The sequence below is a fragment of the Acipenser ruthenus genome, chromosome 33, assembly GCF_902713425.1.
Source record: "Acipenser ruthenus chromosome 33, fAciRut3.2 maternal haplotype, whole genome shotgun sequence".
In the NCBI taxonomy this organism is placed as follows: Eukaryota; Metazoa; Chordata; class Actinopteri; order Acipenseriformes; family Acipenseridae; genus Acipenser; species Acipenser ruthenus.
Genome location: NC_081221.1, coordinates 13,643,157 through 13,658,581, shown reverse-complemented (window position 1 = coordinate 13,658,581; position 15,425 = coordinate 13,643,157). Strand labels below are relative to the sequence as shown.

At 49.0% G+C, this 15,425-nt stretch overlaps 1 protein-coding gene across 1 annotated transcript; it reads right to left on the bottom strand.

The window, feature by feature from the left end:
* Window positions 1-1,085: 1,085 nt before the first annotated feature.
* On the bottom strand, window positions 1,086-13,446 carry LOC117416409 (LIM domain-containing protein 2-like). Its single transcript, XM_034027451.3, has 4 exons — window positions 13,252-13,446; window positions 3,677-3,721; window positions 2,830-2,969; window positions 1,086-2,641 (listed from the first exon to the last, which is right to left on the bottom strand). The coding sequence occupies exons 1-4, from the start codon at window positions 13,252-13,254 to the stop codon at window positions 2,482-2,484; spliced, it is 348 nt and encodes a 115-aa protein (XP_033883342.1). The 5' UTR covers window positions 13,255-13,446; the 3' UTR covers window positions 1,086-2,481.
* Window positions 13,447-15,425: the final 1,979 nt, after the last annotated feature.

The window sequence follows — 15,425 nt, the reverse complement described above, 5'->3', positions numbered from 1 at the left end:
GTGCTGAAAACCCCGTTACCAAGAACAAACTGAGTTCTGCGTTTACCGCACCCAAAACATGAACTTCCCACTTCGGCTTTGTTCGTTTTTCGCTTTAGACTGCAGTTGATTTGCTGTCAGGGTTTCTGAAACAGCCCTGCTCTGGGTCACTTTCCTGCTGTTGCCAGCCAGTCACCTTTGGAGTACAAACGTCTGACAACCTAACACATCTTCCTGCTTCAATGCCAGTAGAATAGCAGCTGCTGCATTCCTTAAGACTAATGCTCACAATGCTAGAAAGCCTAACATTGCCTGCACCTTGTATCCCCTCTCTACAGCACCTGCCTCTCAATTACTTCAGTCAAGAAAACAACCAATGACCCGATCAACAACTAAGAAACTTACTTCAAAATATATTACAAAAAAAAAGAAAAACATGACAAAATAAAAACAAATGAAACGAAATCTCTGCGGGGCCCCTTCCTCTCAGAGGTTGTGCAGTCCACTTAAACCCACAGGCTTGACGCAATCAACCTGCAGGTCTAACGAATGCCTCCTCCTCTGTATTGAAACACATCTAGATATACTGTGCCTTCAGATAAACGGGTCTTGTTTTTAGCTGTGATTCGGCTTTCTGAGTCCAGGCCATATATTCTGAGTCCCTTATCCAGGGCGACTTACAATTGTTACAAGATACCACATTATTTTTACATACAATGACCCATTTATATACAGTTGGGTTTTTACTGGAGCAATCTAAGTAAAGTACCTTGCTCAAGGGTACAGCAGCAGTGTCCCCCACCTGGGATTGAACCCAAGACCCTCTGGTCAAGAGTCCAGAGCCCTGACCACTACTCCACACTGCTGCCCTGTCATTCACTCGCCACAGAATGAAAGAGAGGCCGTGCATTCATCCTTTACAGGCTAATTCACATATCAGCAGATCTGACCAGTGCATTGGCTTGGCTTCTTACAGTTTCATGACAGAGTGACTGGAAGTGAATGGACAGTTTAACCCCTTCAGTGCCCAATGACACCCTATGAAAAATACAACCTTGTGTGGTGAAAGGATGGGAATGAAAAGAAATGGAAATCGAAGCCCCAAGTAAAACAATAGAATTTTATTTTACTAACAAAGAGACAAGACATTAAAAAGGTTCAAAATGTTTTCTAATATGCATCAGCAGTAAAAGGGTTCATTCGATTTGCTTTCTTTCAGAAACTATGAAGCAAACCAGCATTTGAAACCCAGTTTAATACCTCTCTGGAGACGAGCGCCACAGACCTACAGAGACGCTGAAATGAAAAACGTACCTGAAGTGACAAGCATTCTCTCACTGACTGCAGCCAGTTATAAAAGCAAGCAAAGATATCTGCAGATACCTTAACATCTCAATTAAACACTAAAAACAATTCTCTAAAATCCAATTTCAGATCATATAAAAAAACAAATGCCATTCTCCTTTACAAAGACTGAGATTCAGTGACTGAAGGCAGAAGCCCTGCTGAAGAGATTTGGAGTCTCAAACATGATACCCTGGGTTGGTCCGCATGAGGTAGGGGAGAGGAGAAAGAAAGAAAGAAAGAAAGAAAGAAAGAAAGAAAGAAAGAAAGAGACCCAGCAGTGAAGCATCCGGAATTCCGACTCCTGAGATTCCACAAACTGAGCCACGCTGGGATCGTGCACGACGCCTTGGAGAGATTCTGGTTTGAATTTCAGTTCTGTTAGACGGCGTGGTACCAAGAAGACTGTGGTTCTTGACTTTGAAAACGAGGTTCTGTCCAGTTAGTAACCCATTAAAAAGCCTTGTGACCAATGAGCAGCCAGGCTTGCAGATCGTGCCAGTCTCAGATGGCAGGCTTGTTTTCGGAGTGGCATCAGGCGGACGAGGACAGCATGCCCTGGAGCGGTCATGAAGCCTGGAGATCCCCATTGAGCCGGGTCTGAATCCAGTCCCCCCGTCTCCCCCCTGCTGGCTAGAGAGAGGGACTGTGCCTTCCAGACCTGGCCAAGTAGAAGCCAGGAGCACCCTCAAATCACAGGGGCACGGCATCTCTGAAAAAGAGCACCATGCAAAACAAGGGAAAACCTGCACACAATTCAATTAACAAGATCCTATCAATGCAAACCTGCACACATTTCAATTAACAAGATCCTATCAATGCAAACCTGCACACAATTCAATTAACAAAATCCTATCAATGCAAACCTGCACACATTTCAATTAACAAGATCCTATCAATGCAATTCAGACTTGTTCCGGTGCCTCTGTGGAAGGGCTTGCAGAGAAAGCCTCCTGCGAGTGCTTTTCTGGGTCATAATTTCCTTCTTTGAGGATGCAGGGAACGCTTGTTTGTGGCAGCACTTTCCTGAGAGCATGCTGTTAAGATACAAGGTTTTTAAAAAGAGTTTGCTTTAAAAGAAGGAGGAGGAGGAGGAGGAGCTCTGGCAGGACGTCGTGCGCGTGGCTGTAGGGGCAGGTCTCGGAGCCGCGGGGCTGGTCAGGCGGTCTTGGTGCCACTCTCTGCCTCCTTCACGCTCCACAGCTCCTTGTGCTGCTTGCGGCCGAAGCCCTCGTCGTAGTTGCCTTTGCTCTTGAAGAGCTGCTGGAAGTGCGGTTTGCAGTAGAACTGCCCGTGGAGCGCAGCATAGCTGCCCAGGCTGCAGGGAGACAGAACAGGAGGGGTGAGCCGCAGAGCAACAGGAACAGAGAGGACTGGACACCAAGCTGGGAGAGCAGGAGGGCTGGACACCGGGATTGAACAGTGGAACTGGGAGAGCATGCAGTGGACTCACCTCAGCTTGGTGTTGCAGTGTGGAGAGGGGGTGGAGAGATGCAGTGGACTCACCTCAGCTTGGTGTTGCAGTGCTTGCAGCAGAAGCAGGACGAGTGGAAGACGTTCTTGTCGGCGACGAGGCGCTCCATGGGGTACACAGTCTTCTCACAGGAGGCACAGAGCTCCTTTGCCTGCGGCTTCAGGCTGAATGACTGCAAACACACAGAGAGTCAATACTCACACACACACCCAGAATCAATACTCACACACACACACACACAGAGTCGATACTCACACACACCCACCGAGAGTCGATACTCACACACACCCACCGAGAGCCATTACTCACGCTCAGTCACACACCATCACTCCCTTTAATGGAACATTCACATTACTGAAATATTTCGCAGCAGTCCGAACACTACCGAGCAGCCCTGACTCCCCTCACCAACGAGACTCCCCTCAGCCCCGAGACTCCCCTCAGCCCCCTGACTCCCCTCAGCCACGAGACTCCCCTCAGCCACGAGACTCCCCTCAGCCACGAGACTCCCCTCAGCCACATGGGTTCATTGCTGCACTACACACTCGTAGCAACAGAGCCCTGGGGGCCAGCAAGGAGGAGGGAGGGAGGGAGGGAGGGACAGAGGGGGCAGGGAGGGTTGTACCGTCACAGAGGATTCAAAACTTAGAGAGGTTTGAAAATGGGTTGAACCGCACTCCAGTCACGGTCACAGTTTATTGAAATCAGGTGTGAGGACATATATGCGGGAGTGCCAACACATATTAAATAGATTAGCTCAGAGGTCCATTCACCAAATACTGATGCACCTGCATCAGGATTAATGAGAGAGCGAGAGAGAGAGAGCGAGAGAGAGAGAGCAAGAGAGTGAGAGAGAGCGAGAGCGAGAGAGAGGAGTACCTTGGAGCGCTGCACTGCTGTCTCGCTGGAGGTTGTGCTGTTGTCCTGCAAAGGAGAGAGACGATGAGGGTTAGGTTAACAGAAGCATTCTTTGAACACAGTCTCACTCACAGCCAGCATCACAAACACTGGAAAGACAACGAGAAAAGGGGTGAGAGATCCGGGGGCCTGTCCTGTTAATTTCAGCACAACTGGCAGCCCTGCTAGGTAGAGGCCTGGGACCAGAATCCCTGGGAGCTGGAGAGGGTGAAACCCGAGCGAATCAGCCCATGACAACGAACAGCAGGACGGGGACAGATCTGCACGTGGGTCACGGTCAGGCTTCTGCCCTGGTAACCGGAGTGGAAAAGCTTGGACAGGGCGGATGTCAGGTGATGATGTGCAGAACAGGTTCGGCGACACCCTGTTACGGTTCAGTGCTAAATAGCAGTGCTGGGGAGGAAGTGGTTGAAGACAGCACTTCCTCACAGATGAGGATGTCGCACTCCTCCCCAGCACTGTGCACAGAGGCGGACGAGCTTCGAAATGAGACGACGCCTCTGTGGAGCACGTCTGATCGCTCTGGTTTTCTATTCATTACCTCAAGTGATCTATTCAGTTCTATTGAGTCTGTCAGTGTACGAGATCAAGCGTCACCCCAATTGCTCGCACGCTGACTGCTCCAGCTCGCTTATTGCTGAATTTGCCGGTTCCTGTAAATGCTGGTTTCTGCTGATCAGCTGCCTGGAAGGGTGACCACCATGAAGCTTGCTTGCAGTTCTTGAACACACCACAAGTTCCTGTACAGAGATAACTGTGGGTGTATTGAAGGTTCAGTTAACCACACCAGCGCTGCTCTGAGCTCTGACCTGCACGCTCTCACTAGAGCATGAGATCCACACCAGCACTGCTCTGAGTTCTGACCTGCACGCTCTTACTAGAGCATGAGATCCACACCAGCACTGCTCTGAGCTCTGACCTGCACGCTCTCACTAGAGCATGAGATCCACACCAGCACTGCTCTGAGCTCTGACCTGCACGCTCTCACTAGAGCATGAGATCCACACCAGCGCTGCTCTGAGCTCTGACCTGCACGCTCTCACTAGAGCATGATATCCACACCAGCGCTGCTCTGAGCTCTGACCTGCACGCTCACTAGAGCATGAGATCCACACCAGCGCTGCTCTGAGCTCTGACCTGCACGTCTCTCACTAGAGCATGAGATCCACACCAGCGCTGCTGACCTCTGACCTGCACGCTCTCACTAGAGCAGGAGATCCACACCAGCGCTCCTCTGAGCTCTGACCTCTGACCTGCACGCTCTCACTAGAGCATGAGATCCACACCAGCGCTGCTTTGAGCTCTGACCTCTGACCTGCACGCTGTTACCTGAAAGCTCTCGCTACAGAGCGAGAACGAGGCTGCACTGTCTCGACGAGCATGAGATCCACACCAGCACTGCTCTGAGCTCTGACCTGCACGCTCTCACTAGAGCATGAGATCCACACCAGCGCTGCTCTGAGCTCTGACCTGCACGCTCTCACTAGAGCATGAGATCCACACCAGCGCTGCTCTGAGCTCTGACCTGCACGCTCACTAGAGCATGAGATCCACACCAGCGCTGCTCTGAGCTCTGACCTGCACGTCTCTCACTAGAGCATGAGATCCACACCAGCGCTGCTGACCTCTGACCTGCACGCTCTCACTAGAGCAGGAGATCCACACCAGCGCTCCTCTGAGCTCTGACCTCTGACCTGCACGCTCTCACTAGAGCATGAGATCCACACCAGCGCTGCTTTGAGCTCTGACCTCTGACCTGCACGCTGTTACCTGAAAGCTCTCGCTACAGAGCGAGAACGAGGCTGCACTGTCTCGACGAGCATGAGATCCACACCAGCACTGCTCTGAGCTCTGACCTGCACGCTCTCACTAGAGCATGAGATCCACACCAGCACTGCTCTGAGCTCTGACCTGCACGCTCTCACTAGAGCATGAGATCCACACCAGCGCTGCTCTGAGCTCTGACCTGCACGCTCTCACTAGAGCATGAGATCCACACCAGCGCTGCTCTGAGCTCTGACCTGCACGCTCTCACTAGAGCATGAGATCCACACCAGCGCTGCTCTGAGCTCTGACCTGCACGTCTCTCACTAGAGCATGAGATCCACACCAGCGCTGCTGACCTCTGACCTGCACGCTCTCACTAGAGCAGGAGATCCACACCAGCGCTCCTCTGAGCTCTGACCTCTGACCTGCACGCTCTCACTAGAGCATGAGATCCACACCAGCGCTGCTTTGAGCTCTGACCTCTGACCTGCACGCTGTTACCTGAAAGCTCTCGCTACAGAGCGAGAACGAGGCTGCACTGTCTCGACGAGCATGAGATCCACACCAGCACTGCTCTGAGCTCTGACCTGCACGCTCTCACTAGAGCATGAGATCCACACCAGCGCTGCTCTGAGCTCTGACCTGCACGCTCTCACTAGAGCATGAGATCCACACCAGCGCTGCTCTGAGCTCTGACCTGCACGCTCACTAGAGCATGAGATCCACACCAGCGCTGCTCTGAGCTCTGACCTGCACGTCTCTCACTAGAGCATGAGATCCACACCAGCGCTGCTGACCTCTGACCTGCACGCTCTCACTAGAGCAGGAGATCCACACCAGCGCTCCTCTGAGCTCTGACCTCTGACCTGCACGCTCTCACTAGAGCATGAGATCCACAACAGCGCTGCTTTGAGCTCTGACCTCTGACCTGCACGCTGTTACCCGAAAGCTCTCGCTACAGAGCGAGAACGAGGCTGCACTGTCTCGACGAGCATGAGATCCACACCAGCACTGCTCTGAGCTCTGACCTGCACGCTCTCACTAGAGCATGAGATCCACACCAGCACTGCTCTGAGCTCTGACCTGCACGCTCTCACTAGAGCATGAGATCCACACCAGCGCTGCTCTGAGCTCTGACCTGCACGCTCTCACTAGAGCATGAGATCCACACCAGCGCTGCTCTGAGCTCTGACCTGCACGCTCTCACTAGAGCATGAGATCCACACCAGCGCTGCTCTGAGCTCTGACCTGCACGTCTCTCACTAGAGCATGAGATCCACACCAGCGCTGCTGACCTCTGACCTGCACGCTCTCACTAGAGCAGGAGATCCACACCAGCGCTCCTCTGAGCTCTGACCTCTGACCTGCACGCTCTCACTAGAGCATGAGATCCACACCAGCGCTGCTTTGAGCTCTGACCTCTGACCTGCACGCTGTTACCTGAAAGCTCTCGCTACAGAGCGAGAACGAGGCTGCACTGTCTCGACACCCACAACGCCAATGGAAACAATGTTTGGGTTGATGTGTTGACTGCCCCCTGCTGGTGGAGCAGTGCACAGCATTCCTCTCTCATAACCTGGCTCAGGTTCCACATCCTGTTTGTGAAGTCACCCCACGAGCTCCTGTTTGTTTTAACTGGTAGTGTCGAGTTACAAACATTCAAATCACTTCAGTGGCTTCCTGAAGCCCTGTGGTTTTGGGTGATGAGAGTGTGGCGAGATTTATAGAAGTCGTCTTTGTGTAGGCAGTTATTTTAAATTATTTTAAAAACTTTGAGTGTAAGCAAGTTCAAAAATAAAGTGCATGCACAGTACAGTCTAGGTTATCAAAAGCTGTCAAGTTTACAAATACAATATTATTGTTAATCTTTGAAAAAACTGTCCATCACGACCTCTGAATGGGCAGCAGCTGGATTTCTAAACAGTAAACTGCTTTCTGAGTGTACTGAACTGGGGTCCCAGGGGGACTGGACTCTATGCCGGAGAGAGATGGTTTTTCTCGGTTGTCGCCGTGTTCCAAGGCCTTTTCCCTGCAGGGAGCCCGTCTCTCTGCTGGGGTAGACGCGGAAACACATGCCTCAGATGCGCTGCCATTCTGCCACCACCACGATGAACACCGCGGACCTGCAGATATGAGCCGATGACGTCATCGTCCACACGACAGTTCAGCTGTGGTGTCTTTCCGGCGAGCAGAAGACATTCAAAACAATTTGATGCAAATTGAATAAAAATCAAATAATGAAATAAACTTGCAAAGGGGCTGGTTTATGCAAACAGGGAGAGCCGTGTTAGTGTGGTGCTGTACGCCGTGGTTCAGAACAGATGCACCTGTGCGTTTCAAACAGGGGTATCATTACCAGCACAGAACAGCCTGGATTCTGCAAACTGATTACAGACTCTTCCACAGAAATTTTCACTTTGCAACTGAAAACAAGGTGTGGGAGGAAAACACACACACACACACACACACACACACACACACACTTATTACAATTGCACAGAACGGTTTGTAATCTTTATTGTGCAGCAATATAAAAAGAGCTACAGAAAGAAAGAAGGCAGAAGCGGAATCTTTTCTAAAGAGTCACGCCACGGCGTTGAGTAATAAGAGACAGCGTGACCTTGTTGCAAAGCGTTCTCAAACATTTCAGTTTACACAACAAAACCTCAACGATGCTCCTTGCCTTATAAGTGCATCCCTCAGCGAAGTCTCTTCCGGGCTGACAGTTGAGATAAGAGATCAGACTTCCTCTGTGGTTCCCACAACGCCACAGGAAGAGCAACTTATCAATCTGCTGCAACTTTACAGGGACACCAAGCAAGACCCGACACACTCTGCACACAGGCAGGGGAAACCAAGCAAGCTCCAACACACTCTGCACACAGGCAGGGAACACCAAGCAAGCTCCAACACACTCTGCACACAGGCAGGGAACACCAAGCAAGCTCCAACACACTCTGCACACAGCCAGGGAACACCAAGCAAGACCCAACACACTCTGCACACAGCCAGGGGAAACCAAGCAAGCTCCAACACACTCTGCACACAGCCAGGGAACACCAAGCAAGACCCAACACACTCTGCACACAGGCAGGGGACCCAAGCAAGACCCAACACACACTGCACACAGCCAGGGGACACCAAGCAAGACCCAACACACTCTGCACACAGCCAGGGGACACCAAGCAAGACCCAACACACTCTGCACACAGCCAGGGGAAACCAAGCAAGACCCAACACACTCTGCACACAGCCAGGGAACACCAAGCAAGACCCAACACACTCTGCACACAGGCAGGGGAGACCACGGAGCTACCCGTCATGCAGTTACACACAGCCCAGGGGACCCAAGTTTAGTTTCACAACTAAAGGTATCCTTGATTATCCTAAATCACACAAATCAGTAACATAACATAAAATAACATTCAAAATAATTTAAAAAGTAACTAAAATGAAAGCCCTGATCCACCCGAAGTGAACCCCGACACGTTCTATACCAAAAAAAAAAAAAAATGCCGACTACACATCGGGAAAGCACGCCAGTGTTACAGGGTTAATGCTTATTAAGGTTACCTAAAAAGGAAAGGCGAGCCAGGATACAGAGTTGAAATCATTACTTTCACGTGAATGTCTTCGATGAAATACTCTAGCAGTTGCTTTATCACATACTAGTGGAAAATATCTTCGATACAAAACCGTGTATTTCAGGAAGGAAGTACAGGAAGGAAGACTTTAGACCCACAGCGTGATGTTTGTTACTTTATGAGGAACTTGCAGTTTTATTTCCAAGCGATTGAGAGAATCTCTTCTATTTAATACTTGTGTTTTTCTTTATTTTTTTGTGGTTTTTTTTAGTAAAATTGCCAATTATTTTTAGGCTCAGTTCACCGCTACCACCCCCGCGCTGACTCGGGAGGGCGAAGACGAACACACGCTGTCCTCTGAAGCGTGTGCCGTCAGCCGACTGCATATTTTCACACTGCGGACTCACCGTGTAGCCACCCAGAGCTACAGCATCAGAGGACAACGCAGCTCTGGGCAGCTTACAGGCAAGCCCGCAGGCGCCCGGCCAGACCACAGGGGTCGCAGGTGCGCGGTGAGCCGAGGACCCCCAGACCCCTTTTCGACCACACTGGTCTCAGCCTTCACAACAAACATTTGTGACTGATCCTTTATCCCTGCCTGCTTAATCACATGCAGGTGTCCCTCATTTCATTAGAGCCAGCTGTGTACCCAAAGCACTCTGGGGGATGTTGTTTTTTTAAGGCCTACGGCCATGACACCTCTCTCACGAACTACAAAATGATCACACACACACCGTGAATACCCAGCTCTTGTCCGGCCACACTATACAACCCCTACAGGGCACAGCAGCAATGCCTTAAGGCAATATTTTGTTGGTCCCTTTTTAGCCAATAGCGAGGTAGTATATAAAACAACAAAATGCGCATTCTGATTTTAAGTCACAAAAGCATAAAAGCAGACGCTGAAGACGGCTCCGATAGTGAATTGTACAGAAGGGCCTCCTCTCGGGTCCTCCAACAGGCAGCTCTGTGTGTGTGGGTGTGTGAGTGTGTGTGTGTGTGTGGGTGTGGGTGTGTGTGTGGGTGTGCGGGGGTGTGGGAGTGCGCGTGTGAGTGAGTATGTGTGTGCGCTGGGGTGTGTGCGCGTGTGTGTGTAGGGATGTGGGTGTGGGTTTGTGTGTGCGTGTGTAGGGGTGTGTGTGTGTGAGTATGTGTGTGTGTGTGAGAGAGATAATGACAAGTTCTGTTAGCATCTTGTAAAGGCAGTCCTACCACCAATTCAGAGGCTTCATATCTAAAAGAGCCAGACACTGGTACTGGTACAGCTTCCCGCAGTAAGAAACAAAGCTTCAGTTTCTTTATTGTTGTTCTTAAGTACCTAACGAAGGGGGTTCAATACGCTTCAAAACAGAAAGGCAGCGGGCGTGCCAAGCCTCCCATCCACCCCGAATCATCTCAGAAACGCACTGAACAGCAGCACTGGAGGTGTCCTGGAAAACAAGGCCCAGGACACAGACTCAGAGAGTAGCCAGTGTGCAGCACCCTGCTCTGGGTGTGCCTCTGAAAGGGAGAGACAGGAGAGGAGGGATATGCAGCAGGTACAGCAGCACACAAACGGGCTCCTCTGTGCTGTGGCTCCTGCGAATTCGTTCCAGTCTTGCTAAATGCATCTGCACTGGGCTGAGTTGACATCAAGGGGGGGGGGGGGGAGGAAGAAACCATCCAGAGACCCACAGGGTCCCACACAACGGCCGGCAGAGAACCTGCCTGAAGGGGTACAAGTTTCCACCCAAAACACGCCCGGCTGGTGTTCTAAATCCCTTTGCTTGGGTTAAATACTCAGACTGGGCTCCAGCACTGAAGATGAGTCACAGTGTTGAATGACAGTGTTATCACTGCTGTGGAGTATTAGTCTTATGAAAAGTTACCCAGCCTGCAGCTCTGCACCGAGCCGAACATCTTCATCACCCCCCAGCCTCAGACACATTTTAGGTTTACAAACTTCAGATTCAGGGAGGCTAATTGCACGAGCTCAACGATGAAGGGATTCGGAGCTCCACAGAATTTAGATGCAATCTTGTGTTGTGCATCGGCGTCCCTGTCATGGGTCTGTCCAATCCGCTGCGCGCCTGACCGAGCGGTGAACACGTGATCCTGAGTTAGTTAAAAAAACCAGACAGCTCGCAATCCAACACGCCACCATCCTGCCCTCTGCTCCAGGGGCTTTCCTGTCAGCTCATCAGCGGAACATCCACACAAGGAACTACCGTGTGTCTGACCACAAAAATAAAACAAAACTCCTTTGGACTCTGCAGGCAGTCACATGACTAGACACTCGGAATCCCCCTCCACGACGGTCACATGAGCACGACACCTTACACAGCAATGTAATGCAACATACAATAGAACAGTGAATCAGCCAAACCCAGCCTCTTTAAAACAGCCAAGAACCCACTCAACTACTGTGGGCACCACGATAGCATATTAAAGAGCAGACACTCTCACTAAACCAGACAACAGTCACACATCACAAAGCTCAGTGCTCAGCCTTTCAGAAGTGACTTCCAGTTAATCATTAATGTTATATTTAAAAACAGACTGGGGTTCTATTCTACTGAATTGCTGCAATCTGAACTCCTGAGTAAACAAGATTGTTGATGCAGCTCCACAGCTCACCCATTTGACTTTGCTCAACAAAAAAACAACCTTTAGTATTTGCCCTCCAGCAGTAATATTCATCCAGGAAACACACATCAAATCTGGCTACTGCAAACACAGAGTGCTGATAATCAAACCTCGTGGGAGCACTCAGAGGTCCAAAGAAGATAGACGATCATAGTTTGCAGCTCTGCAGCAAACCCACGGACCCTGGGCTCCAAAAACAAGAACTGTACCGCCAAAGGATAAACTGCAAGAACTCTTTCAACAGAGCCTGCTGCATCAAGAATACTCACAAAGATCCAGACAGCCCAGAACCTTAATCTGACCCCTTCAGGGACCTCTGAACCTGCAGCTTCACTAGGGATCAGCCAGGCAGACACCCAGCTATAAAACATGGGTGTGTGAGACAGAGCGAGAGAGAGAGGTGGGTTTTGAACAGCCAGTCAAATTAAAATCAACAGTAAATTGCATTCCAGATCACCCTCAACACAGCGTTATAAAACAGCAGAAACCCTCCACAGCTTAACGGCAAGCCCGTCCACCCTCACTCTCTGTCTCCCATTCAGTGCCACACCAGCCACTCACTCGCCTCAAACCTCACTCGTTATCTGACGAGAACCATGGACACTAGTGGGGTCAAACAGGGGGGTCCCCACGGCACTGCTCTGTTAAATATGACCTTCCATGCTGAAGCGATCCCACCCATTGGACCCACACAAATCATTTCAGATGAAGGCATTCCTTAAACATGCAGCAGAACACAGATCTGAGCTCTGATATCACTGCCTGCCTGAATCACTGGGGTCAACCACAGGACCTGTGCAAGACGTTTTTCAGCCAATGGTTAATTGATTTGATTAACTCGTACAATAGGCTTTGGGGTGGGTGGTAATGTTATCTGTTATACAAATAATAATAATAATTAAGAAGAAAATTCTCTGAGGAAGTCAGTCCTATTTGTTGCAGCATCTATTACAGTACAGCGCCGTGGTTGAAAACGGCCTCTTTGACGGACCTGTGGAAAATGTAAAGTGTTCACGTCAGGCGGGTCCTGAAGCTGTGCCCGCGGTAGCACCAGCTCAGTGGGGTTTGAAATATTGATCAACCCAGAACCATAAGAGACAACCAAAAGCACTACCCCGCCCGGCTAACTGCACGGTTTTGCAGGAATATTACAGCCTACCACCCCCAGCTGCAAATTCTGGATATGTGTGCACAACTAAACAACCCTCCCCCGTTTTAGTGTTATATACATATATATATATATATATATATATATATATATATATATATATATATATATATATATATATATATATATATTTAAAATCGCATTACAAAACACAAATCTCCTCTTTTTTTTATTCATTGGTCGTGCATTTTTTTTAACACCTTCGTTTAAAAAGGCTTAAAAAAACAGAAAGCACCCGCTCTCAATGTGTACCGTTCTGTACTCTTCTCAAAAGCTCCGTGCAAAGAATGCGCCCTGGCGATGAACCGTACCATCCGCCCCCTCATGACAAAGGAGAGAGCGGTTCTTGCACGATTCTGTCTTGTTCACCGCGAGCATGAAAAACCACTCACCATGCTTCTTATCGCTGAGAAACAAACACCGAGAATAGCGCTTGTTGTCAAGGTGTGGGCTTAGTTTAGTTTTGTTTTTTTCCTCTTTTTCTCTGCAGCAGTACCGGCTTCCTGTGCGTCTGTCTTCTCTTTCTGTCGGGCGCTGGAAGACGCTTTTTGATAAGCAGGATGCTGCCTGCGATTGGCTCGCTACAACTCCCCCCTCCTCCCCTCCTCGACTTCCCCAGCATACTTCTCCGTTTTGTGCGCCTCTGGGTTTCACAACAGTAAAGCAGCCGTGGCTTCGTATCTTCACAGAGAAACGGCTCGGACATCAAGTTTCACGTCTTGATTGTTGCGCATTCATACTGCGGTGCCCCCCCTGCACAGCGTAAATAAACTTTTATATTCGTGTTTCAACACCAGTGAGCGATCATGGTATGAAATCAAAACCGCGTTTAGACTCCTATAGAGTTCTGAACTGGTTGAAAACAGTTTCACCTGTTTGCAGGCACCTATGATGGTGCATTATTATTATTATTATTATTATTATTATTATTATTATTATTATTATTATTATTTATTTCTTAGCTGACGCCCTTATCCAGGGCGACTTACAATTGTTACAAGATATCACATTATTTTTACATACAATTACCTATTTATAGAGTTGGGTTTTTACTGGAGCAATCTAGGTAAAGTACCTTGCTCAAGGGTACAGCAGCAGTGTCCCCCACCTGGGATTGAACCCACGACCCTCCGGTCAAGAGTCCAGAGCCCTCACCACTACTATAGAGGTAAACCACGCTGAGGCTGAGGCTCATGTGATTTTACCAGCTTGCTGGTGCTTGATTCTTCTCTCACTCTTGATGGACAGAATGATTTTGAAAACCTTTAACAAAAATGACACATTTTCCAGTCCTTTCTCGTTGTCATTAAGAAACAACTGAGCACAGCACAACGACCTAACCCAGAGTCTTATACACAAACACTGTGTGTGCTGGACAGAGCGATCTTTAGCAAACATATTTCTGATTCCTGATGCAGAAGGCGTCCTTTTTCATTGAAGACATTTTTTAGAAATCGTGCAGCTCTAAGCGGTGTGTTCAGTCGTTTACCGGAAGCAAACTAAACCGTCTGCCAGGTTCCTGAATGCAGTGCAGCAGGAAGTGCGTCACTAACCCGAACGTTTGCTGAATTGATTTTTAAGTGATAAAAACAATGTGTGTTTACACTATTCTTTCAGAAATGTGAATTTTCACAGGAAACTACATATTACACAGCAATGTGAGGCTGTGTGGTCCAGTGGTTAAAGAAAAGGGCTTGTAACCAGGAGGTCCCCGGTTCAAATCCCACCTCAGCCACTGACTCATTGTTTGACCCTGAGCAAGTCACTTAACCTCCTTGTGCTCCGTCTCTCGGGTGAGACGTAGTTATAAGTGACTCTGCAGCTGATGCATAGTTCACACACCCTAGTCTCTGTAAGTCGCCTTGGATAAAGGCGTCTGCTAAATAAACAAATAATAATTTCACGAAAAAAATGCATCCCTAAAAATGATCCTTCGATTGACAGGAAAATCTTTGCAACCATAAATAAAACACAAGTAAGGATTGAAACCACATTTTCCATTGGTATTGAGTGAGTCCTGCATCACAGCCTTCATTGCAAACAGATGTGGGCAGGCTTCCATTACAGAGTCTCGGATGTGGAAATGCTGCTCTGCATAGTCCAGACGATATTCCTGGGAATCCTGAGCACTGGAAAAACAGACTTCTGCCACCCAGACGCTGTAACATTGTAGCCAGCAACCAGCAGAAGAAAGTGGTTTCATCACACAGCTTCACTCTTCAGCATTATGAGACCGGAGGAACATTACAATGTGCTTTAGAGATGTGCTTTCATTCCCAGTGTAGCCACATACTGGAGTAAATATTTCACTACCCTAACCCTGGTCCTTTAGTACCAAAGGGGTTCTGATTAAATTAGATATCCTCTTAATTAACAAAATTAATACAAAAACAAGGATTCTAAACATTGAGATGCACATCTGTAAGCAAAAACATTTTTATGAATTGGATGCAGATGTGATCAAAAGCTACAAACAAACACTAACAGCACACAACAGGCCAGACCGGGAACGCTTTCCATTCAAACCAGTAAGAAACGGATCAGGCGAGGCTGGCAGAATGTCAGT